The sequence below is a fragment of the Coffea arabica genome, chromosome 3e (genome assembly GCF_036785885.1).
Source record: "Coffea arabica cultivar ET-39 chromosome 3e, Coffea Arabica ET-39 HiFi, whole genome shotgun sequence".
Classification (NCBI taxonomy): domain Eukaryota; kingdom Viridiplantae; phylum Streptophyta; class Magnoliopsida; order Gentianales; family Rubiaceae; genus Coffea; species Coffea arabica.
Window position 1 is genome coordinate 5,008,053 of NC_092315.1, and position 24,009 is coordinate 5,032,061.

The following is a 24,009-nucleotide window of genomic DNA, read 5'->3' on the forward strand; positions in this document are numbered from 1 at the left end:
GTTGATGTTTTATCCAGAAGAGGAAGGGGATTCAAAAAAGCTTGTAAAAGATTTGCTTGCATATTGACAGAAGCAAGAGCATTGCGGAAAATTGGTGCTGAGATTGGAAATATCAAAGCTGAAATAGCTGGTGTGGCATCAAGTATGCAAACTTATGGTATAAAAGCAGTCAGTCAGGGAGAAAGCTCTAGTAATGCTGCAACTCATGAAAAAGAGCGATGGCTACAATGACCTATGCTCACCAGGTTGAAGAAACATTTGTAGGGATGAATGATGATATTGAGAAATTGAAATACCTCGTCGTGAATGAGCATACGCACCATCAAGTTGTTTCGATCTGGGGCATGGGAGGTTCTGGGAAGACCACAGTTGCAAGAAAAATCTACAACCATGCTGGGATTCGACGCCAATTTGAGGCCTTTGCTTGGGTGTGTATAACTCAGCAAGGCCAAGTTAGAAAAGTTTTGGAGGAAATCTTGCAACAGCTGTACTTAGATCCAGAAAAGAAGAAAAATGTCAATGTGGCTGACAGGGAATTGATGGAGCTGTATAAAGAACAAAAGGAGAAGAAATGCTTGGTTGTTCTGGATGACATTTGGAGTGCAATTGATTGGAATTGCCTCCAACCGGTCTTCCCATTGATCAAGGAATCTCGGAGTAAGATTTTGCTTACAACTCGTAACCTAGAAGTAGCTCAAGTTGGACGGGTTCACGAACTCAGTTTTTTGAACAGCAACGAAGCTTAGGAGCTATTTCAGAAGAAGGCCTTGATATTTGACAATGTGAACCCTCAAGCTAAGTATATTTTTGCTTGTTTGCCTTGCCAAAAATGTGTCCTCGCCACATTCTATTTTACATCTCTATGAATGGTAAAAACATTCATTTAATTTGCATTTGAAACATAAACTTTGCTTTGCCATATAACACTGAAAGCTTTTACAGCATACTTTGACTTATGGTAACAATTTCGTTAATCTAACTGAGGCATTTTTGCTAATAGCCTGTAGATTAACATCGTGGAAACCAAATGCAAGCATAAGATTTGTCCTCTTTTTAGCTTGAAATGAATATTGTATGCTTATCCAAAGATTCAGATTATTGTACTTCACATTTGGAATCATAACATCTATTCAAAAAATGCAAATTATTAGGTACAAGAAGATTCACTACTCTAAAAGAATACAATTCTTCAATTCAGTTACTTTATAATACAAATTAATGTTCTTAGTGAAGCTCAACAGGATGTACAAGTCATATCGTAATTGATACGCAAGTTAATGTGTAAAAACTTATATGAAACAAAAAGCATATCCCTTCTATTTTAGCATTATTTTGATTTGTACAGTTTCTTCATCACTTCAGTAGCAAACAAATTAAATGGTAAAAATATTTCATCGTGGATTTAGTTTTTGAAAATTGAAAAATTCATCAGCTTAAAATTTTTGGGTTTTGTTAGCTTTTAGTTATTGTATTAGAAGACAGAACAAGTGAAAAGAAAGATAAAATGTAGATTGTCCATATTTCATTATATGGTTTTACAATTGAGGAGAAGTGATGCTCTGTATACTAAAGCAAAATAACGTTTAATTGTGCATCACTAAAAGATTTGACTATGCAACTAAATTATGCAGATTTTAGAACTGAAGTTGAAAGAGAGAAGATAGGAAGGGAAATGGTGCACAAGTGCGGCTATCTACCATTAGCAATATCAGCAGTTGGAAGGATCTTGAGCAAAAAGGCATCTTTAGATGAATGGACAGTGGTGAATAAAGACATTGACTCTTATTTGGGAAGAGAAGGCTTTGATGGTAATAGAGGAATAATGAAGATTTTGACTTTGAGTTATGATGTCCTACCATACCACTTAAAGCAATGCTTTCTTTCCTTGGGCTATTTCCCAGAGGATCTAAAGATAGGTACAAGTGTCTTGTATTTCACATGGTTGGCTGAAGGAATAACTTTGCCGAATAAACATTCAGGAAGAGAAGAGACTGTAATGGTAGTTACAGAACAATATTTGACCAAGTTGGCTAGTAGGTCCATGGTTAATGTTGAACTCTTTGAGCTTGCTGCACCAGGATTATTGAAGTACAAGCATTGCCGTCTTCATGACCTTATGAGAGAACTATGCTTAATGAAGTGCTCAGAAGAAGATTATATCAAAGTCGGGGACTTTCGAGGTGGAAGGCAACCGGTGTTAGAACGTTTTCCTGTTATTATGGATGACATTACCACTACCAACATATATAGACTGGCTATCCATACAGATGGAAACTTTAAAGGTGACGCTATAGGAAAAATTACAGAACGACTCTCACCACGACTACGTTCCATTACTTTTACCGATACGAGTCAAGGTGAAAATTGTTCGGTAGATATGGCACGGACATCCTCTGAAATATTCAACAGGTTTAAATATCTTCGAATTCTATCCTTTGACTGGTACACTTTTGTGAACAAGAAGTCAATAGAATTTATAGGAAAGTTGATTCACGTAAGGTCTATACGTTTCAACAGTTGTAAGATGGATGAGTTGCCATTACAAGTACTTAACTTACCCTTTTTACAGAGCCTAAACCTTGAAGGGTCTGTCTGGACAAATCCTACAAAAATACCAAAGCTAGATGTAGCATGGAAAGCAAAAATATTGATGCATCTCTTCTTTCCTAGTAATGGTGCGAAAATGGTTGAGCAAGGAAAATTTAGATTATGTGGATTAGTTTAGCTGGAGGAAATAATTGGTTTTGACACCAGTACAATGGAAGATGCAGATCTTCTTGAACTAAGCAATATTCAATGGTTTTCTGCAACAATTTATGACAATAAGAGCCTTTCTTTAATCCTCAACTGCATCGAGGTCAATTGACTCAACATAGGGCATGTGGTGCTTGGTATCTGTAACTATAATTTTACTGAAAATGAAAGCGGGACCAACTCTAATCTTGTAAGGAAGGTTTTCAACTGTCGCCACCTTATTGGCTTGGCGATTGAAGGGAGGCTAGGCAACAAATTACGCAGGTAGGAAACAAATTTTGCTTCGAGTCTGAGACATTTGGCACTATTTGGATCTGAGATAGTAGAAGACCCCATGGAAATTTTGAAGAAGCTCCCCAATTTAAGAGAACTTGAACTGCTGATGAATTCCTTTATGGGCAAAGAAATGGATTGCCACAACATGGGGTTTCCTAGTCTCACTGATCTTTCCTTCAAAGGACTGCACAGTTTAGAGAAGTGAAGGATTGATGACGGAGCTATGCACAATTTTATGAAACTTGAGATCAGGAACTGTAAAAAGTTGCATATGATTCCAATTGGATTGAGATTCATCTCCACACTCAAGGAACTTAGGACCGTTCACATGCCTACTGAATTTATTGAAGAATTGATGGTCAAGCAGGAGTAGATTATGACATTGTCTCCCATTTGGAAAAAATCTATCTTGGATAAGAATAACCAAACATCGGGTCAGCTGCATTTCTCCCCTTTTTTTGGGTTGTCTTTTGCTATCTCCGAATGCGTGACTGTCTATACATATACATTGTTTTACTCACAACTTTTCTCTACAGGATTGATACATTTGTCAACATTAGGTTGCATAAATATGATACTCTGTAGACCATCCAGTTTTGTTTAAACTATTACAGTTTAATTTGCAGATAGGATCATTATCAGATGATCACATTTTTCTGTATTATTTGGACTTGTAACTTCTATTGTTTCTTTAATTTACTCTTCGTGTAATTTTTTCTAAGCTGCAGAAGATGCTGTAGGCATGCTGACGACCATCTAAGTACAAGGAAACGAATATATGCTTTATTTGTGAATTTGTTAGCACCGGGTGGTTTTATTTATGTGCATTCTAACTAAGTGAATAAATACTAATTGGCATTTTCCTTTATGAATTGCAGGATACTCAATTGGTTTCCTTCAGAATTTCTAACAAGCAAGATATGTGGATTCTTTTCCTTCTGCTTATACTTTTCATTGCTGGTTATACATTATGCATGGTACTCGTGCGACTGCTTGGCTATCCATCTCATGCTGTTGAACATCAGAGTTAGATAATTCGTGCTTGTATTAAAGCTTACAATGTAATAGTGTAAAATAATTACCATATCCATGTACCGGTTGTTCAAATTGTAATATCATACAAATTTGCTTTTCGCTTAAATTTCACTTTTAGTTGGTGCCCATTGTTGTGGTAAAAAGTTTTGTGACTGTAGAATTTCCAACAATTGTTCGATAAAATCATATGCTATCCAATGATTTCGTTCATTTACCTAGGTCCATTCTCTCCATTTTCTCAAACAAAATTTATTTGCAGGCACATTGCCTGGCTCTTCAAGCAAACGGTTGGTGCCCATTGCGCACTCGCTCATATCTACTAGTATCTCGAGTTAACATCTTCGTTCGTGTGTTATCAATAGTGGTTTCCACTTGCCCCTTCATAACTCGAATTTGTGGCCTCTCAATTTCATCTTATCAACTAGACCGCGGTTCATTGTCAATCGTAAACATTATCTTAAAGCTAATTAGGTGCTTTTTCATTTCTTAAACCAATTATTGTTCGAAAACATGGGTCAATTTTGAACAAGCAATGATATTGAAATTCTAGAGCTTTTATTTTACTTGAGCTCAGTGGACTGCACAACTTAGAGAAGTGGAGGATTGACAACAGAGCTATGTGCAATCTTTCGAAACTTGAGATCAGAGACTGTCAAAAGTTGAGAGATAAATGGATTGAGATTAATCTCAACACCGCAGGAAATTATCACTGTTGACATGCCAAATGATTTTATTGAGCGAACTAAGACGTCGTAGATTTTTTTTTTCCATGTCCACCATGTAGCTACAATTTCTCTTCAATAAGACTCATCAAAAATCAGGTCAGCTGCAAGTCTTTCTCTTTTGTTTTCAACTATCTCTGCAATTTGGTAGTGTGAGGTGGTTCTTATCTGCATTCTGGCTTCTCGAATAAGTACTCATTGGCATTTTTCTTTATGTGTTGCAGGATACCAAACTCAACTGGCCGTCTTCCCTAATATTTTTGACTAGATAGTTTCTAACCAGCATGACTGTTTGATCATCGACCTTATGCTGTTGAACATCAAAGTTAAACTGTTCATGCTTGAATTAAAGCTTACAATTGAGGACAAATTAATTATTATGTCCACAAACCCGATGCTAAAATTGTAATATGAAGCTCATGTACAAATTTCATTAACACTTCAATTTCTCTTTAATTTAGTGTCCATTGTATTACACTATTGCATTTGCAAATTAGTTTCTACACCATATGCAATTTCCAGCAATTGTTCAATACAGTTATGCCATAGACTAATTTTTTTCATTTCCTTTTATTGTCATTGTGATAGCAATTGGGCGTCATTCTATCAACATGGGCCTCTATCCTTTTTTTTTCTTTTGTTCGTTTCCTTTTATTGTCATTGTGATAGCAATTGGGAGTTATTCTATCAACAAGGGCCTCTGTCCTTTTTTTTATTTGTTGAAGTCCAAGGGTGGAAGGAGGAAGGCTTTAGAGTCAAATCAAGAACTTTTATCTCTTACCTAATTAATGTCCTTATCAGTTAAGTTGGATCTTGTAGATTCTATCATTCTTTAATTTAAACAATTTGTTTGGATTGTAATTTTTTGTAAAAAGATTTTTACATTTTTCGTAAATACATTTTTCAATTACCTTTTTACCTTATATATATATATATATCAAATCACTACTGTTTTTCTACAAAAATTTCTAAAAATAGCAATTCAAACAGAAAGTTTGCGGGCACATGGCATATGAACAGTTCTTGAAGGGCCATGTTGCAATAAACTTTGAGAAATGGTGCCATTTGTTTAGGTTTTGTCTACTTGGTTTCATGCTTTTCATTAATACATAGTTTGCTTTATATTTATGTTTGAACATGAATAATGGGTAAAAGATTTTCTTCATCAACTTGGAAACTGCTGCAGTCTTTTTCCAATGTGTGACATTTTCTTTTTCAACTGCTTTCTTCTTCTTCTTTTTTCCTTTCTTTTCCTTTGGTCCCAGTTTGTAATTGATTAATAGCCTGTTAGCATTGGCGATCAGCAACATTTCAAGAAGAATATGCCCGCTTCTACAATTGCGATGTAGTTGGCATCAACAAGTTCAACATGCCCTCTTGGATGATGACAAACTTCATTTCCTTAAAGTTGAAAAGAAGAGCCCAGCAGATGTTCCAACTTGATTCTGTCAAATGTTACCGCTGTGTTCTATGAAGAAACTAGGAAGAAATTCCATTTTCTAAGGGCATGCTCAAGACATATGTTTATTTCTTCTATCAAATATTACAGCTGTGGTCTTCAATTTCTCTGTAATTTAGTGCTTAACCTATTATTTCTGCAAAAGTTTGCCAACTTTTTGGCAATGATCAGTGAAATCGATTGAGCTATTCATCAGTTCTCTTTGAGGGTGATCTTTTCATAAAATTCTACAAATTATAGCATGCACATTTTTGGAAGCTAAAATCTCATAACTAACAGTTTCGATTCGACGTATAAAGCCTAATGAAGAGGGAAAAAAAAATGCTCTGCCATTCTTTTGCATGCCATCCTTCGTATTTGTTTCTCCCTAATCTAGGCAAGGAAAAGAGATTCATCACAAATATGCAGAGTATCTATGTTAATTCATAACAAGCATATATACACATAATGAAAACTACAGGCAAATTTCAAGAAAAATCAAGACATTGAAAGAGCATTAAAAAAGGATCACCAAGCTGAAAAAGCTACAGATACTGGTCTCTCTTGTCAACCTCTTTCAGCAAGTCCATAAGGAGACATGCTATGAACATAGTTTTACCTATTCTTGTCCAGAGGTAATTCACATAACTACTTCGATACTGCCAAACTATAAGATTCACATAGCTGAGATAACAATCTCGTGATTGCACAGTGATTCACGTAGCTGAGATCCACGAAGAAGCAAAATTCAAAACTCGGTGATTTTCCTGCGGAGAGCAAGATGAGAAAAAAACATAAAGTGGAAAAATCGAATTAGATACCTATCTGTGCTGAATATTTTGAAGTTGGAAAGTGACATATACCCATATCACATTTTCTAAACCTCCTCACAAATGGCTAATCTGGGTCATTTTACACTAGCTAATGACAAAACTCCAACAGGCTTAAGAGGAGGAACTGCCCATATTGGAAAGAAATGAAGATGAAGAGAGTAACCTTGCACAAGACATGTTCTCTATGTCACTCGTCAAGTAGAATTTCTAACATCACAACTGCAACTTCTCTTTTTTGAGATTTTGGATCTTGTTTTGAATTTTCTAAAATAGTTGCAATATAAAAAATTGTAGCTTTAAATTTCTTTTTTATCTGCCTGGATTTTCTGTTAGTCTAATACAATTTTTCTTCCATAAATGGGATTAATGACACAGAAGAGCCCTTTTAGCAAATAGGATTGACATAGAAGTTGATCATTGTCTCATGTCTCTCCAATTCAGCTTCCTAAATTCTGCCCTTTTGTTTAATGTTCATCTCAAATCTGAATGCTCTTTCCTTTTTTTATGGCAATATCTTCTGTACCATGACTCGGTTTCATCCCCTACAGCTTTTCATTTCTGATGCTGCAATGACTGTGGTGAAATCTGATGTCAGCGGTAATATATCGGTAAGACATCCTCTTTGGTTAATTTAGTTAATGCCGAACATGCTTGAGATGAATTGTTTCTAACGAATACAGAGGATTGATATTATTTTATCTCATATCATGCAACAAACAATTGAGCAAATGCTGATGAGGAATGCACTTTGCTTGGATGATGATGGAGCATAATGACATGAGATTCAAAGCTATGGCATTCTAGGGTGAAGTATTATGATTTTTGAGAGCAATCATAAGTCAGGCTTGTTTGCCAGTTGGTATAGGGCCTTCCATGGCAAATAGTCAGAGCCCTAAGAAATCATCCCTGAATTGTTCAATTTAACAAATTTGTACTAGCTATCTGAGACAAACTATGAATAGAGGACAAACTTGGCTTGAGAAGCAGGCCCTTTAAATTTAGAAACTTGTTCATGTTTAAAGAAGCAGTAAGCTTAACCAAGAATGTAGCATAGTGTAACAGGGAATTTCTGGTCAGAATATTGGAAGGTCCACAATTTGGAAGTTGATTGTCTCCATGGGATCTAAAATGGACCTAATGGTTACATAGATCCAGGGATTAGTGTAAACATATATGCACATCACCAGATAAGGCTACATTTTTGTTCCTCTACCATACACGAATCATCTGATATATTTAATTGGTTCACTTCTCTGATCGTGCTCGTCTTTCGAAAACTTGAACATGCTTTCCTATTTTACTTGCAGAGGTTGGAATCAAAATATTCTTCCAATACATCTAGATACAACTACTTGTACAGCATAGTACAATCAGAAGTTGAAACAAAATCTACCAAGGCTTCATCCAGCTGTACCAATGCCCTTCTTTGGTTGACAAGGTTCTTACTAGTATTTATATTTCCAGATACTTATTATATACATATTGCATTTTGTTCCGAACTTGCACAGCCATTTAACAAATTCTAGACAATTGCTGCAGCTAATAATGAAGGATTAGGGACAAGCAGTCTTGTCTCACTTATAGTTAAAAAAACAACTTTTGGATTAAATGGAAAAAGCAGGTCGAGCATATTAGTTGCTTTGAGTAACAGGAGGAGAGTAGGAAGAGCAAAGTTTTAGGCATCCATATCTCTTTCTGTAGCTTTTTTCAAACTAGGTAGAAGAAAGAATGAACCACATGGTTGTAATCAATCTTAGCATCGATTATGGTCCATAAGTCTTCAAAGAAACCAGCATCTACCACTTCTGCAATTGTGTTACCATTTATTTCATTCTTGTCAATGTCTGTTTTAATATGTAGAAATTTTTATTCTGTTGCAGAGCAATGGATTTCGTAGTGGAGCTCTTTCAAAATCTAGCACAGCATCAAGATTGGTCAACTTCACAAGCTTGCAATGATTCCTACAGCAAGACCTTGAAAAAATGGCTTGGCTAGCTGGCTAGTTCAAGTTTTACGATAGCTCTGAAGCTTGTTCCAGATAGGAAAAAGTTCATGGAGGTGCTAGGAAACTCAGAGAACATCTACAATGATATGAAAAAATTTTGCACAACTTTTTCACCAATTCTTAGAGAGATCCACAGGTTTCTGGTAAAAAGAACTTTCAATCTTCTGGAATCCTTTGCTTTGAAATTACTACTTTACTAGCTACGACTGAAAATTTTACACATTGGAATTGCCAAGTAAAAGCTGTAAGTATAAACATAATCCTAGTGGCGGAGCCAGGACTCTTACTTCGCGGATGAAATAGTGGCAATAAAATATTTTTTAATGAGTGTAATTTTAAAAATAATGAATTGCGAATTAATTTTTTCTGTTTCTTTGGCTTAATGACTCAATATCTACTAGCAATTTAATCCAAAATATAATAAGTCAAAATTTTCTAACAACAAGTTCTTCGTTACGATAGTACGAAAATCCACAAAACATAGTACGAAAATCATGTATCGAGTATTGAATTAAAATATGTGTTAGTATGTTAAATTTGCATTGTAACTTCCAGTTCTATATTCTCTTTCTTATCACCTTGTATAAGGAAAGGAATCTATCAATATGAACATATTGCAAAATTTTACTTTACCAAATGAAATAGCCAATTAATTACAAATGTTAATCATAATACATGTTTAATAGTGGGATATCTTTGGAGATAATACACAAAATTCTAAGAAGATAATATATAATATAAAGCATTTAAAAGGAAACTAAATTTTGAATATCAACAAATTTAATATTATTCTAAAATATTTAAAGAAATTAATTTTTTTCCAAGGCAAAATTTAAGTTGGGGAACCAAGGAAGGAAGAAGCAATTCCATTCAAGATTTACCCACATATTAGTTTGAGATTTGGCAACTCCTTGCCTTGTGTAAAGAGAGTTAGAAGGCTGTAAAGTGTGATCCTCTTTATACCAACGATAGGTACTTTGCCATGCTCAAGGATGTATGTAATCATCCTTAAGATCATATCAAAATACAGACGTATCTACCTAAGCTAAAATGAAGTCCAAAAGGGGTACTTGTGATTCTGCACAAGTCTCCCCTGCTCCTTTTTAATCTCTGAAATTGATCTGAACTCATTTTTACGTTTCAAAAATCGGTGCATGCGAGTTTCTTTATGACAAAAATTGAAACATATCAAATTTCATCATGATTGGACAGTATGAAATCTTTGTAAAATCGGAACCTGTCATCATGATATGATTTGCTTCTCTGATGGCAATGCAGCTTTATTTTTCTTGCTTCATTATCATGTCTACACTCTTCTTATTTTTCCCTTTCTTTCCTTCTCTAATGGCAATGCAGCCTTAATTCTCTTGCTTCATTCTCATGTCTACACTTTTCTTGCTTTTTTCCTGTCTTCTGTCCTTCTCATGGTACTTCATACGGTTTCTTGTTTAGACAATTCCAGCCTTTTGAAGCTTGTATTTCTGGGTTAATATATAATTTATCATTGGTAGGATTCTTGCTCTTCGTCTTGTTCCTCGAGTATACTCATTTCACACGTTACTTGTAGTTCGGCTTGCTAAGCAGATGCTTGCCTTTTGCTTCAATATTTCTTTTACCTGCCATATTACAACTTCGAAATACAACTATTCAAGGCACAAGTCCATTTTCTAGCTACATTTACGTTTATGGAAAAAAAAAGGAAAAAGCAAAATCTCTTCTCTTTCTGTAAACTATATCAACATCCAAAGAAATTTAATGCCTTGGTTACGACTATGGTTCGTCATCATGGGTCGCAGTCACGTCACGGTCGCGGTTATTCTACATCCGTTGCTGCATACGATTAAATATCGGTTGATACGCAATTTCGAGCATATAAAGCTTTTTAAAAAAAATTACTAAAAATAAAAAATACTATAACCAATACAACTATCAAATTAAATTTGATAAAACCTATGTTAACATAAATACTAGGTAAGTATTTAAAGAAAGTGATGCTGCTCTAATTATTGATTTATAGTATTAAAAGCAAATATTTTTTTATTGATTTTGTAAATAAGGGTCAAAGTTATTGATTTTGTAAATATAGGAGGAAATTTGCTACTGATTCAGAATTATGGGGGGTACTTTGTAATTAAGCCTAAAACCAATCCCCATATAAAAATATCCAGTCTTCCTTTACTTTTTCATTCGAAAAAAGGTTCTCATCTTCTCCAATTGATCCGCATCTCTTCTTTTCCTGCATCTCCAACTCTTACTTTTCCATCCATTCACTATCCTCCTCCATTTAGTGTGTGGCCCAACTTGTCAAAATGCTCCTGTGAACCAGTTGAATCTTAAGTGACAAAATGCAAACAATCCTCATAGGTATGATAACAGGTATGCTCGCTTGTGCTGGATACTTTGATTAAATTGCTTTATTTACTTTGTTAATTACCATGTCAATTTTTTTTGTAGTAGTTTTTCTTAATCTTCCTTGATTTGATAGTGTTCATTGTATCCAATATACACGAAAAGATGAAAACTCCTGAGTTTAAGCTCTGTGCCTCGGCCCAATACTAGTTATTCATGATTGCACAACTACAAAAGTACAAGTAGTATGTGAACTTCAATCTTACGCATGCATATTGATTCCAAGGAAAAAGGATATTTTGATTTCACGTGATCTTTTTATGCAGAAAAATTTATGAATTTGTTGAATTTCTAGAGAAGTCTGGGCGGTGCAAATACTATCTGCTAGCAATAATATGGCCAAATCTATTGTTTTTATCGCCATAGAAAGTCTCTGGGTTTTGTTAAAAGAAGAAGCAAAGCTGTTATCTGGAGTAAGTGATCGAATCAATGAAATTTGCATAGAGTTCAGGAGGATGCAATGTTTTCTTCAAGATGCTGAGGCAAGGCAACACAAAGAACAAGCTGTGCAAAATTGGATACGAGAAATCATAAGTCTTGCTTATAGAGCTGAGGATGTCATTGAGACATATGTTGTTGAAGTTTCATCCAGAAGAGGAAGGGGATTCAAAAAAGCTTGCAAAAGATTTGCTTGCATATTGACAGAAACAAGAGCATTGCGAAAAATTGGTGCTGAGATTGGAAATATCAAAGCTGAAATAGCTGGTATGGCATCAAGTATGCAAACTTATGGTATAAAAGCAGTCAGTCAAGGAGAAAGCTCTAATAATCCTGCAACTCATGAAAAAGAGCGATGGCTACAAATGACTTATGCTCACTAGGTTGAAGAAACATTTGTAGGGATGAATAATGATATTGAGAAATTGAAATACCTCGTAGTGGATGAGCATACGCACCATAAAGTTGTTTCGATCTGGGGAATGGGGGGTTCTGGGAAGACCACAGTTGCAAGAAAAATTTACAACCATGATGGGATTCGGCGCCAATTTGATGCCTTTGCTTGGGTGTGTATAACTCAGCAATGCCAAGTTAGAAAAGTTTTGGAGGAAAACTTGCAACAGTTGTGCCATGGCTGACGGGGAATTGATGGATGAGCTGTGTAAAGAACAAAAAGAGAAGAAATGCTTGGTTGTTCTGGATGACATTTGGAATACAATTGATTGGAATTGCCTCAGACCAGCCTTCCCATTGATCAAGGAATCTCGGAGTAAGATTTTGCTTACAACTCGTAACCTTGAAGTAGCTCAAGTTGGACGGGTTCACGAACTCAGTGTTTTGAACAGCAACGAAACTTGGGAGCTACTTCGAAAGAAGGCCTTGATATTTGACGATGTGAACCCTCAAGCTTAGCATATTTTTGCTTGTTTGTTTTGCCAAAAATGTGTCCTCGCCACATTCTATTTGACATCTCTCTGAATGGTAAAAACATTCATTTAATTTGCATTTGAAAGATAATCTTTGTTTTACCATATAACGTTGAAAGCTTTTGCAACATACTTTGACTTATGGTAACAATTTCATTAATCTAACTGAGGCATATTTGCCAATAGCCTATAGATTAACATCGTATAAACCAAATGAAAGCATAAGATTTGTCCTCTTTTCAGCTTGAAATGAATATTGTATGCTTATCCAAAGATTCAGATTATTGTACTTCACATTTGGAATTATAACATCTATTCAAAAAATACAGATTATTAGGTACAAAAAGATTCATTGCTCTAAAATAATACAATTTTTCCATTCAGTTACTTTATAATACAAGTTAATGTTCTTAGTGAAGCTCAATAGTATGTGTAAGTCATATCATGATTGATACGCAAGTTTATGTGTAAAAACTTATACAAAACAAAAAGCATATCCCTTCTATTTTAGCATTATTTTGATTTTTGCAGTTTTTTCATCACTTCAGTAGCAGACAAATTAAATGGTAAAAATATTTCATCGTGGATTTAGTTTTTGAAGATTGACAAATTCTTCAACTTAAAATTTTTGGGTTTTGTTAGCTTTTAGTTATTGTATTAGAAGTCTGAACAAGTGAAAAGACAGTTAAAATGTAGACTGTCCATATTCCATTATATGGATTGTAACTGAGAAAAAGTGATGTTTTGTGTACTAAAGCAAAAAATCATTTAATTGTGCATCACTAAAAGATTTGACTATGTAACTAAATTATGCAGATTCTAGAACTGAAGTTGAAAGAGAGAAGATATGAAGGGAAATGGTGCAGAAGTGCGGCTATCTACCATTAGCAATATCAGTAATTCGAGAGATCTTGAGGAAAAAGGCATCTTTAGATGAATGGACAGTAGTGAATAAAGACATTGACTCTTATTTGGGAAAAGAAGGCTCTAATGGTAATAAAGACATTTGACTTTGAGTTATGATGCCCTACCATACCACTTAAAGCAATGTTTTCTTTCCTTTGGCCATTTCCTAGAGGATCTAAAGATAGATGCAGTTGACATGTATTTCACATGGTTGGCTGAAGGAATAATTTTGCCGAAGAAACAATCTGGAAGAGAAGAGACTGCAGGGGTAGTTGCAAAACAATATTTGCTCGAGTTGGTAAGTAGGTCCATGGTTATTGTTGAACTCGATGAGTTTGCTGCACCAGGATTATTAAAGTACAAGCATTGCTATCTTCATGACCTTATGAGAGAACTATGCTTAATGAAGTGCTCAGAAGAAGACTATGTCAAGGTTGTGGATTTTCAGGGTGGAAGGCAACCGGTGTTAGAATGTTTTCCTGTTATTATGGATGACACTACCACTTTCAACACATATAGACTGGCTATCCATACAGATGGAAACTTTAAAGGTGATGCTATAGGAAAAATTATAGAACGACTCTCACCACGACTACGTTCCATTACTTTTACCGATATGAGTCAAGGTGAAAATTTTTCGGTAGATATGGCATGGACATCCTCTGAAATATTCAACAGGTTTAAATATCTTCGAATTCTAGGCTTTGACTAGTACACTTTTGTGAACAAGAAGTCAATAGAATTTGTAGGAAAGTTGATTCACCTAAGGTCTATATGTTTCAACAGTTGTAAGATGGATGAGTTGCCATTACAAGTACTTAACTTGCCCTTTTTACAGAGCCTAAATCTTGAAGGGTCTGTCTGGATGAATCCTACTAAAATACCAAAGCTAGATGTAGTGTGGAAAGCAAAAAGATTGAGGCATCTCCTCTTTCCTGGTAATAGTGCGAAAATGGTTGATCAAGGAAAATTTAGATTATGTGGATTAGTTCAGCTGGAGGTAATAACTGATTTCGACACCAATACAATGGAAGTTGCAGATCTTCTTGAACTGAGTAATATTCAACAGTTTTCTGCAACAATTTATGGCAATGAGAGCCTTTCTTTAATCCTCAATTGCATCAAGGTCAATTGGCCCAATATAGGGCATGTGTTGCTTGCTATCTACAACTGTAATTTTACTGAAAATGAAAGTGGGACCAACTCTAATCTTGTAAGGAAGGTTTTCAACTGTCGCCACCTTATGGAGTTGATGATTGAAGGGAACCTAGGCAACAAATTACCTAGGTACGAAACAAATTTGGCTTCGAGTCTGAGACGTTTGGCACTGTTTGGATCTGAGATCGTAGAAGACCCCATGAAAATTTTGGAGAAACTCCCCAACTTAAGAGAACTTCAACTGCTGATGAATTCCTTTATGGGCAAAGAAATGGTTTGCCACAACATGGGGTTTCCTAGTCTCACTAACCTTTCCCTCAAAGGACTGCACAATTTAGAGAAGTGGAGGATTGATGAAGGAGCTATGTGCAATCTTATGAAACTTGAGATCAGGAATTGTAAAAAGTTGAATATGACTCCAATTGGATTGAGATTCATCTCAACAGTCAAGGAACTTAGTACCGCTGACATGCCTGCTGAATTTATTGAAGAATTGCAACAGTTGATGGTCAAGTAGGAGTAGATTATGACATTGTCTCCCGTTTGGAAAAAATCCATCTTGGATAAGAATAACCAAACATCACGTCAGCTTCATTTCTCCCTTTTTTTTTGGGTTGTCTTTTGTTGTCTTCGCATGCGTGACTATCTGTACATATACATTGTTTTACTCACAACTTTCCTCTCCAAGATTGATACATTTGTCAACACTAGTAATAGTTCACGTGCTTTGCACGTGATTGTAATATCTTAAAATATATTATTTTTCAAATACTAAAATTTTTTATGAAATTTTGATCATCAACATCATAATATAGTATTTTTATGTTATTTATCTTTTTAAGCTAGTTACTTTTAAAAATTTTATTAAATGAAAAGAGACAGAAAACATTTCAATATAGTTGACATATCCCTTAAGATTGAATTTGAAATCATGAACCAAAGACTTTTTGATTTATAACTTGAACTCTAACATATCAAATATTGATAATATCATGTTTTACCAAAATTATTGTATATTCATGACTCTATTGCATATAAACCACAATCATCACAATTTTTTATAAACGAAGAATATAATTAAGTTAGAAAACATAAATGTAATTTAAATTCTTTGTATTATGTTAATTCTATATTTGTCAATAATGGAGTATAAATGATCCATCACGTAAAATTTTTTTGGCTTGTACATCCTAACAATTGAAATTTTATAGATAGAGATAGTTGGAATTTTTCTATTTTCCTTTTCTTTTATTCATGTTTTTAGCACAATCCAATGTGAAGCAAGAGTAACAAGTCTACTTTTTTCATATGAGCACAATATTTTTGGTTTTAATATTAGTTTTTTTTATGATCAAGAAATTGGAATGAGAATTGTGGCTAATTAATAATTTTAATATTATTTTTTTGTATATTGCAGTGTTTTAGTTTTTAATTGCCAACTTTGAATCCATAACTGCTATCATTATTATCAATTATTGGAATGCATTAAATCTGTTTAATTACAATTGTCACCATAAATGAAATTTACTTAATTTTAAAGCTTTTCATTTCATAACCGCTTCCATTATTCACTAATATTGCAATACAATAAATATATGTAATCATTTGAAAAATAAGGGTATTTTGGATATCACCAAAAATAATTTGGATATCATTTTCATTTTATCATTCTTCATTTTATATTTACTCTTATTATAATTCTTATTTTATCATTGGAGATGGTTTCTGATTTGATGGATGGATTTGGTTTGTTCAAACCAATACAAATGAAGTATTACTATATTATTGTCAATAACAATGTTTGTCTTTCCTTGGATATCAGTGATTTAGATGTTGTCTTTGGTATTATTTGAATTGTATTCTAACTTTTTAATTCATTTGCTATTTACTTTATGTCATTTTATAAATAGTTTTCAATCTTAGTTTAGTTTTTCTTGTTTTGATCGGTTGCTATTAATGATAATAGTGGTTTGTATGGTGCTGTTTTAGATTTCTATTTTCTAGTTTAATACTGCTATTTCAGTTATAACGGTGTCATCATTTTTTGTATATTGAAATTTTATTGGGTGCAACATGAAAAATTCTTCATATTGGTAAAAGTGTATAGTTGTAAAATTTTCTCGTGATATTTGTGTGAAGATATACAGATGAATAAGGGTTTTTCTTGTCATTGTATGTTTCTTCATTTTCTAGAGAATATCTATTTTTTGAAATTGATTTTTTTTTAACAATCTCAACTAATGACTAATGAGAAAGTTTTCATGCTTCAATTAAGAAATTTTGATACGTATAATAATAGGAGATGGAGTCCAAGGGTAGGTAAATAGTTTTTAATGAGGAATTTTTAATTATAATTACCAATACCATTAAAATGTAATCAATTGGAGTGTTTTATTTCTTTTAATTAGTGCCACTTAAAATGCAATAATTCTAATTAAAAGACATGAGGGTAATTTAGGGATAACAAAAACTAAGATAAAAAAGTGCTTACACTTGCACTCCCTAACACCAACATTCATACTTTTTATTGTATATATATGTTTCTCCATTTTCTAGAGAATATCTATTTTTTGAAATTGATTTTTTTAACAATTTCAACTAATGACTAATGAGAAATTTTTCATGCTTCAATTAAGAAATTTTGATACGTATAATAATAGGAGATGGAGTCCAAGGATAGGTAAATAGTTTTTAATAAGAAATTTTTAATTATAATTACCAATACCATTAAAATGTAATCAATTGGAGTGTTTTATTTCTTTTAATTAGTGCCACTTAAAATGCAATAATTCTAATTAAAAGACATGAGGGTAATTTAGGAATAACAAAAATTAAGATAAAAAAGTGCTTACACTTGCACTCCTTAATACCAACATTCATACTTTTTATATAGTAATGATAATGATAATGATAATGATAATGATTAGGTTGCATAAATATGATATTCAGTAGATCATCCAGTTTTGTTTAAACTATTACAGCTTAATTTGCAGATAGGATCATTATCAGATGATCATATTTTTTCTGTATTATTCGGACTCGTAACTTCTATTGTTTCTTTAATTTACTCTTTGTGTAATTTTTTCTGGTCTGCAGAAGATGCTGCAGGCATGCTGACGACCATCCAAGTACAAGGTAACAAATATATGCTTTATTTGTGAATTTGTTAGCACCGGGTGATTTTATTTATGTGCATTCTAGGTAAGTGAATGGATACTAATTGGCATTTTCCTTTATGAATTGCAGGATACCCAATTGGTTTCCTTCAGAATTTCTAACAAGCAAGCATCTGTGGATTCTTTTCCTTCTGCTTATACTTTTCCTTGCTGGTTATACATTATGCATGGTACTCGTGCGACTGCTTGGCTATCCATCTCATGTTGTTGAACATCAGAGTTAGATAATTCGTGCTTACAATGTAATAGTGTAAAATAATTACCATATCCATGAACTAGTTGTTAAAATTGTACATCATACAAATTTGTTTTTTGCTTAAATTTCACTTTCAGTTGGTGCCCATTGCTGTTGTAAAAAGTTTCGAGACTGTACAATTTCCAGCAATTGTTCAATCAAATCATATGATGTCCAATGATTTCGTTCATTTACCTAGGTCCATTCTCGCCCTTTTCTCAAAGAAAATTTATTTGCAGGATAGATAGAAGTTCCTAAATTTCAGGTAATTAATCTACATCTGCTTTATGGTATGCCCAGAACATTTTGTTCATCGATCAGCCCTGCAGTTCATAATTCAACATGCTTTATGATCCTAACCATCATCGATCGCTTTTACACATTGGAATTGCCAAGTGAAAGCTGCCACTATAAACTATAAACACATTGGACGAAATAGTGGCAGTAAATTAAAATTTTTTTTAATGAGTGTAATTTTGAAAATAATGAATTGCGAATTAATTTTTTTTCCATTTCTTTGGCTTAATCACTCAATATCCGCTAGCAATTTAATCCAAAATATAATAAGCCAAAGTTGTCTAACAACAAATTTTTCGTTACGAAGATAATTTTAAGAAAACACCCATAAAATCAAATCCACAAAATATAGTGCGAAAATCATGTACCGAGTATTGAATTAAAATATGCATTAGTATGTTAAATTTGCATTGTAACCTATGATTCTATATTCTCTTTCTTATCACCCTACATAAGGAAAAGTATCTATCAATATGAACATACTGCAAATTTGACTTTACCAAATGAAATAGCCAATTAATTACAAATGTTAATCATAATACATGTTTAATAGTGGGATATCCTTGGAGATAATACACAAAATTCTAAGAAGATAATATACAATATAAAGCATTTAAAAGGAAACTAAATTTTGAATATCAACAAATTTAATAATATTCTAAAAATATTTAGAGAAATTAATATTTTTTCCAAGGCAAAATTTAAGTTGGGAGACCAAGGAAGGAAGAAGCAAATTCCATTCAAAATTTACCCACATATTAGCTTGAGATTTGGCAACTCCTTGCCTTCTCTAAATGGAGTTAGAAGGTTGTAAAGTGTGATCCTCTTTATACCAACGATAGGTTAGTCATTTCACACACCCACTTGCACTTCTGCCTGTTAAGCAGATGCTTGCTTTTTGCTTCAATATTTCTTTTAACTGCGCCATCTTACTACTTAGAAATGCGAGGCACAAGTTCATTGTTTCACTACATTTACGTTAAAAAAAATGAAGAAGAAGAAAGAAAAAGCAAAACCTCTTCTCTTACAGTAAACTATATCAACTTCCAAACAAATTTAATGCTTTGGTTGCACAGTGAAGTTCAGTACATATCGTCAATCTTTAACTACCAAAAAAAAAAAAAGAAAGAGGCCACAGAATTTAATTTTTAAAAGTTGGATTAATAAATAATAGGGTAAAATACATAAAACCCCCTGTGGTTTACCTATTGTACATAAAACTTCCTCATTATTTAAAAACCCACACATAACCTCCCTATACTTTGGACTTCTTTGGATAATGGACAGAAATCATCCAAATTGATGGAAAGATGTAAATTTCCTATATTAACCCTATTTCCAAACTAAATCAAAGGTTAACTTAGGGCTCAATTAAAGTTTTAAAAACTTTATTCCTTCATTTGAAACAAAGGTAGAACTAAGGGGCTCATTTGAAATTTTATAAGAAGTATCATCTTCTTCAAGGAAATGTCAAAACGTTCTGGGCTTTTATTTTTTCCTTTTTTTCAGAACATTTTTCTGTTTTCCCTTTCTCCATTGATTTTCCCTTCTTTTTCTTGCCCATCAATCCAGCCAACACCACCCTTTCATTGCTGCCATCATCTCGCTATCACCATCTCGCCATCTTCATTTTCAACAGCATCTCTATCACCGCCGATCTAGACTCATGATTTTTTCATGTGTTCTTCTGTAAAATTAAGAACCTAAATCTAAGCAGCAACTTAAATCTTAGTCTCTTTCTCCTCTGAATCATTAGTTTCTTAGGCAACAAAACCGGCTCTTTCGTCTGTATCTTCATCACCAATCGTTCGAAGGTCTCGGCCCCATCGCAGTTGATTAGGAGGCTCTGTCTCTCAGTATTCCAAGCAAGCCAAGAGGGTCTTCACTCTCCAATTACATGAAGGCAGTGGACCTCGATTTCTCCTCCTTGCCCGCCAGTTGATTTTTCTTTTTTTCCTTCCCTTTTCCTTTCCTTCCATCCGTCCTTCAACTGACACCACCGACAAATGGCCATCGTCAGATCTAATTTTGCTATTCATATTTCTATTGAATTTGGGATTAATTTGAAGTTGATAGCGGAGCCACTATGTGATTAATATGTTGAAGGCTTTTGGTGTTAGGTTGGGATCATTGATTGAGAATTTTTAGTTAATATTTTGAGACTATTAGATTGAGAATTTTTGTTGTTATTTTGCGCTCTATCTAATTGGAAATTTTTTGGTGTTATTTTGGGATCATTGAGCGTTGAAATTAGTGATGATTGGTGGTAGAGTTGCTGGTGATTGGTGGCGATGGTGGAGCTACTGGTGATCGGTGGTGGTACTGATGATGATTGGTATTCACCGGTGTCGTTGACCATTTTGGTGTTATTGACCAGTTTGGTTGTGAGCAGGGAAGAAATGGAGAAGGAAAATAAACCAAAAAAAGGAAAGGAAATAAAAAAGAAAATGACAAAAAACTGCAAAATACTGAATTGTCCTTGACAATGTCACTTGAAACTCACTTAATACACGCGTGTATCACAAACTCTGTTAGTTTGGATGCTTCTCATCCAAGTTCCAAAGAAGTCCAAAGTATAGGGAGGTTATGTGTGGGTTTTAAATAATGAGGAAGTTTTATGTACAATAGGTAAACCACAGGGGGGTTTTATGTATTTTACCCTAAATAATCCTTTGTTTCTGTTTTTAAGTTTATATTTTTTGTGGAATCAAGCTAATCATAAATATATATAATAAAGTCGTATCCTCATTCTTATCGCTTCATGTTTTTTCTTTTCTACGTGGCTTAACGAGACGGCAAGTAGTTTCCTATGTGGCTTGCTCCTTTTTTGTTTGGATTTATATCAATTCTTATTTCCTATATTATATGATTGGTCCGATAAGATATATCAATTCTTAGTCTGATAAGAATTGTTATCACTACAAGAAGTAGAAAAGTAACTAATTTCAATTAATAAATCATCTTTTCTTCAAAAAAAAATAGTTATTTGGACGATTGTGGTTTTATTTCCTATAAGAATTCTTAATATTATAAGATTCTTATTTTCTACCCAAAGTTATGTATTTTAAGCAACTTAAATCAAGATAAACCTACTTTTAATATTCTTATCAATATCTCTTTATATCCTTATCAATTCTTATTTCTTATGCCTACACTACATATAACCTCTAATATATTGATTTCAAGCATCAAATTCATGGTTAGGTATTTTCAGTGCAAGCGGTTGGTACATTAAAGCATCGAGTTTCCACTCCTCTTGATTATCAGATACATCTTCTTTCAATACATATTTTTTTTTAATAAAAGGCATGTTGATCTTCAATTGTAAGAATTTAGTAACATATCTTGAATTTTATTTATTTTTTGTTTTATTTTCTGTTTGTTTTGTATGAAGACATAGGAATTGATTTAACATGCACGTTTTCAGTCCCAAAATGTAATTGATTTAATGTTATATATTTTAATTGGTTCAAAGACCACTTTGGGTAAAATAAATTTTTTACTGTCCCAAGTAGATAACTCTAAATAATTGAGTAATAAAATTATGCCACCTGCTCTTTGTAAGTTGAACATGACAAAATGAGCAAGATCCATTGAAAATTTGTCAAATGGAATTTCCATCGAATTTCTCTAATTGGTCACATGCATCGAATCAGAAATAAGCTTTAAGGGAATCGCACATGCAGTCATGCACGCGTCAGTACATTGAAATGGGTGCACCCGTTCTGTGGATAGCTTTGGAGTCTTTCTTTTGACTGATTAATGCGAAGATCAATCTTATGACATTGACTAAAACGGAATCCTATTGGGCCGTTTCGAATGCATGATAATTTTCATTTTATAAACATGTCAAAAAAATGAGAACAAACAATTGCTGAAAGATTCAAGTTTACAAGATGAATGAAAAATTCAAAAATGATGCAACTATGCTATGTAAAAACTAAATAAATAGTTGTTGATTCAGTAGATGAACAACTTCCTTGACTAACGAGGTTTTGCATGGATTGCCATTTTTTTTTCAAAAATTACGTATGTTTTTCGTAAATATTTTTTAATCAAATTTTCACCTCATATATATAAATTTTCATGGGTTTTGTTGTCCAGAATTTTTGTAATGAAATTGTTTTCAGCGAGCCAAAAGATTCTTTTTTTAAAAAAATGTTCATCTTCAGATGTAAGAATTTTATGGAAGTAAATGCTATTGTTGATTACGTCCCATGTTGTTCTTAAATTTTTAATAATCAATTGACTAAGATATTTCTTCACGAAATTTGTGTCTTTAGCTATTATTACTGTTAGTTACTTTAGTTGAATTTTTTTTTGCTATGTTTGACACTACTGTTAAATATTCATATTATAAGCATTTGGCCTATGCCTCTTGAGTGATCATGAACTCAAAGGGGAAAATTTATTTTGGTTTCTTTTGCGAAATTTATGTATGTTGGTGTTCAAGGGTCAACGCAACAAGATTGTCATGGGCATCATATATAGTCAACTAAGTCTACAAATACAATTTACTATAAAATTATTACCCACTTTAATACATCAAATACCATAAATAGTGTGGCTAATTAAATCCTACTTTGCTATCATGCAGTGATAATGGAAAATCAATAAATGCTGAGTTGCACGGACAAATCGAGGAGAATGTTCAAACAGAAGAAAAACAAAACAAGCTTCTGAAGAGTAGAATATTATTTTATACTATTTACTGCATTTTTTATTTATTTTCAAGTTTTTGAATGTTATGGTATTGTTGAATGTTATTTTTTTCATTTTTGAATTATTATTCACTGAATTAGATGTTCAAATTTATATTATAAGAATACTTTATATTACAATGCGCATATAGTAATATACTTAAGACAAGTTATAATAGATTATACATTAAATTTGTATTTTATATCGACATTTTTATAAAATTGACTAAATAGTTTATTTTTTTCGACGATTCCCGTTCAACGAACGGGTATAAAACTAGTTAAGTATTATAATTCACGTACTTCTTTTGAATAAAATCAACGTGTCTTTCCCTTACTGAGGAAAAGCAAATTCTCCCCTTGTATCACGACTACTTTCTTCTACTGAATTTATGCTTAGATTACATTCACGGTCTGGGGGTGAGTCTACATCCTAAGCTAGGCTGTACAAAAAGTTTCTTCATTTATATGTTGTCCATCTTCTAAGCAAAATCCTGTTTAAGCCTTGCAAATTCACACCCCAAACCTTCTATTTCACAACAGATTATAGTTGTGAATTCCAAACTTCCTGTTTCCCAACAGATTATCACAAGTTGAGCACATCAGCTGTCAAGAATCCAAGACTAGTAAGTACAAATTCTGCTTCTCTACAAATCGTCGTGCAAGATCATTTAGTGAAGAATGCAATTCTGTCCCAAATT

The 24,009-nt window shown here is 33.3% G+C and overlaps 3 protein-coding genes across 3 annotated transcripts; all 3 read left to right on the top strand.

Moving 5' to 3' along the window:
• Positions 1-227: 227 nt before the first annotated feature.
• On the top strand, positions 228-746 carry LOC140038779 (putative disease resistance protein At1g50180). Its single transcript, XM_072084052.1, has one exon. The coding sequence runs from the start codon at positions 228-230 to the stop codon at positions 744-746; it is 519 nt and encodes a 172-aa protein (XP_071940153.1).
• A 926-nt stretch (positions 747-1,672) lies between these two features.
• Positions 1,673-9,016, top strand: LOC140038780 (disease resistance protein RPH8A-like). The gene is made up of 3 exons (XM_072084053.1): positions 1,673-2,545; positions 7,607-7,666; positions 8,939-9,016. The coding sequence occupies exons 1-3, from the start codon at positions 1,673-1,675 to the stop codon at positions 9,014-9,016; spliced, it is 1,011 nt and encodes a 336-aa protein (XP_071940154.1).
• A 4,677-nt stretch (positions 9,017-13,693) lies between these two features.
• On the top strand, positions 13,694-15,417 carry LOC140038781 (probable disease resistance RPP8-like protein 2). The gene is made up of 3 exons (XM_072084054.1): positions 13,694-13,829; positions 13,913-14,420; positions 14,529-15,417. The coding sequence occupies exons 1-3, from the start codon at positions 13,694-13,696 to the stop codon at positions 15,415-15,417; spliced, it is 1,533 nt and encodes a 510-aa protein (XP_071940155.1).
• Positions 15,418-24,009: the final 8,592 nt, after the last annotated feature.

What these genes read in the sequence shown, in the direction of transcription:
- LOC140038779 (XM_072084052.1), top strand. Translation starts at nt 228, where the DNA reads ATGACCTATGCTCACCAGGTTGAAGAAACATTTGTAGGGATGAATGAT.
- LOC140038780 (XM_072084053.1), top strand. Translation starts at nt 1,673, where the DNA reads ATGGTGCACAAGTGCGGCTATCTACCATTAGCAATATCAGCAGTTGGA. An exon ending in TGGATGAGTTGCCATTACAA is followed by an intron (nt 2,546 to 7,606) that starts GTACTTAACTTA and finishes CATCCCCTACAG; the next exon opens with CTTTTCATTTCTGATGCTGC. An exon ending in ATGTCAGCGGTAATATATCG is followed by an intron (nt 7,667 to 8,938) that starts GTAAGACATCCT and finishes ATTCTGTTGCAG; the next exon opens with AGCAATGGATTTCGTAGTGG.
- LOC140038781 (XM_072084054.1), top strand. Translation starts at nt 13,694, where the DNA reads ATGGTGCAGAAGTGCGGCTATCTACCATTAGCAATATCAGTAATTCGA. An exon ending in GGGAAAAGAAGGCTCTAATG is followed by an intron (nt 13,830 to 13,912) that starts GTAATAAAGACA and finishes GCCATTTCCTAG; the next exon opens with AGGATCTAAAGATAGATGCA. An exon ending in TCCTCTGAAATATTCAACAG is followed by an intron (nt 14,421 to 14,528) that starts GTTTAAATATCT and finishes ATGTTTCAACAG; the next exon opens with TTGTAAGATGGATGAGTTGC.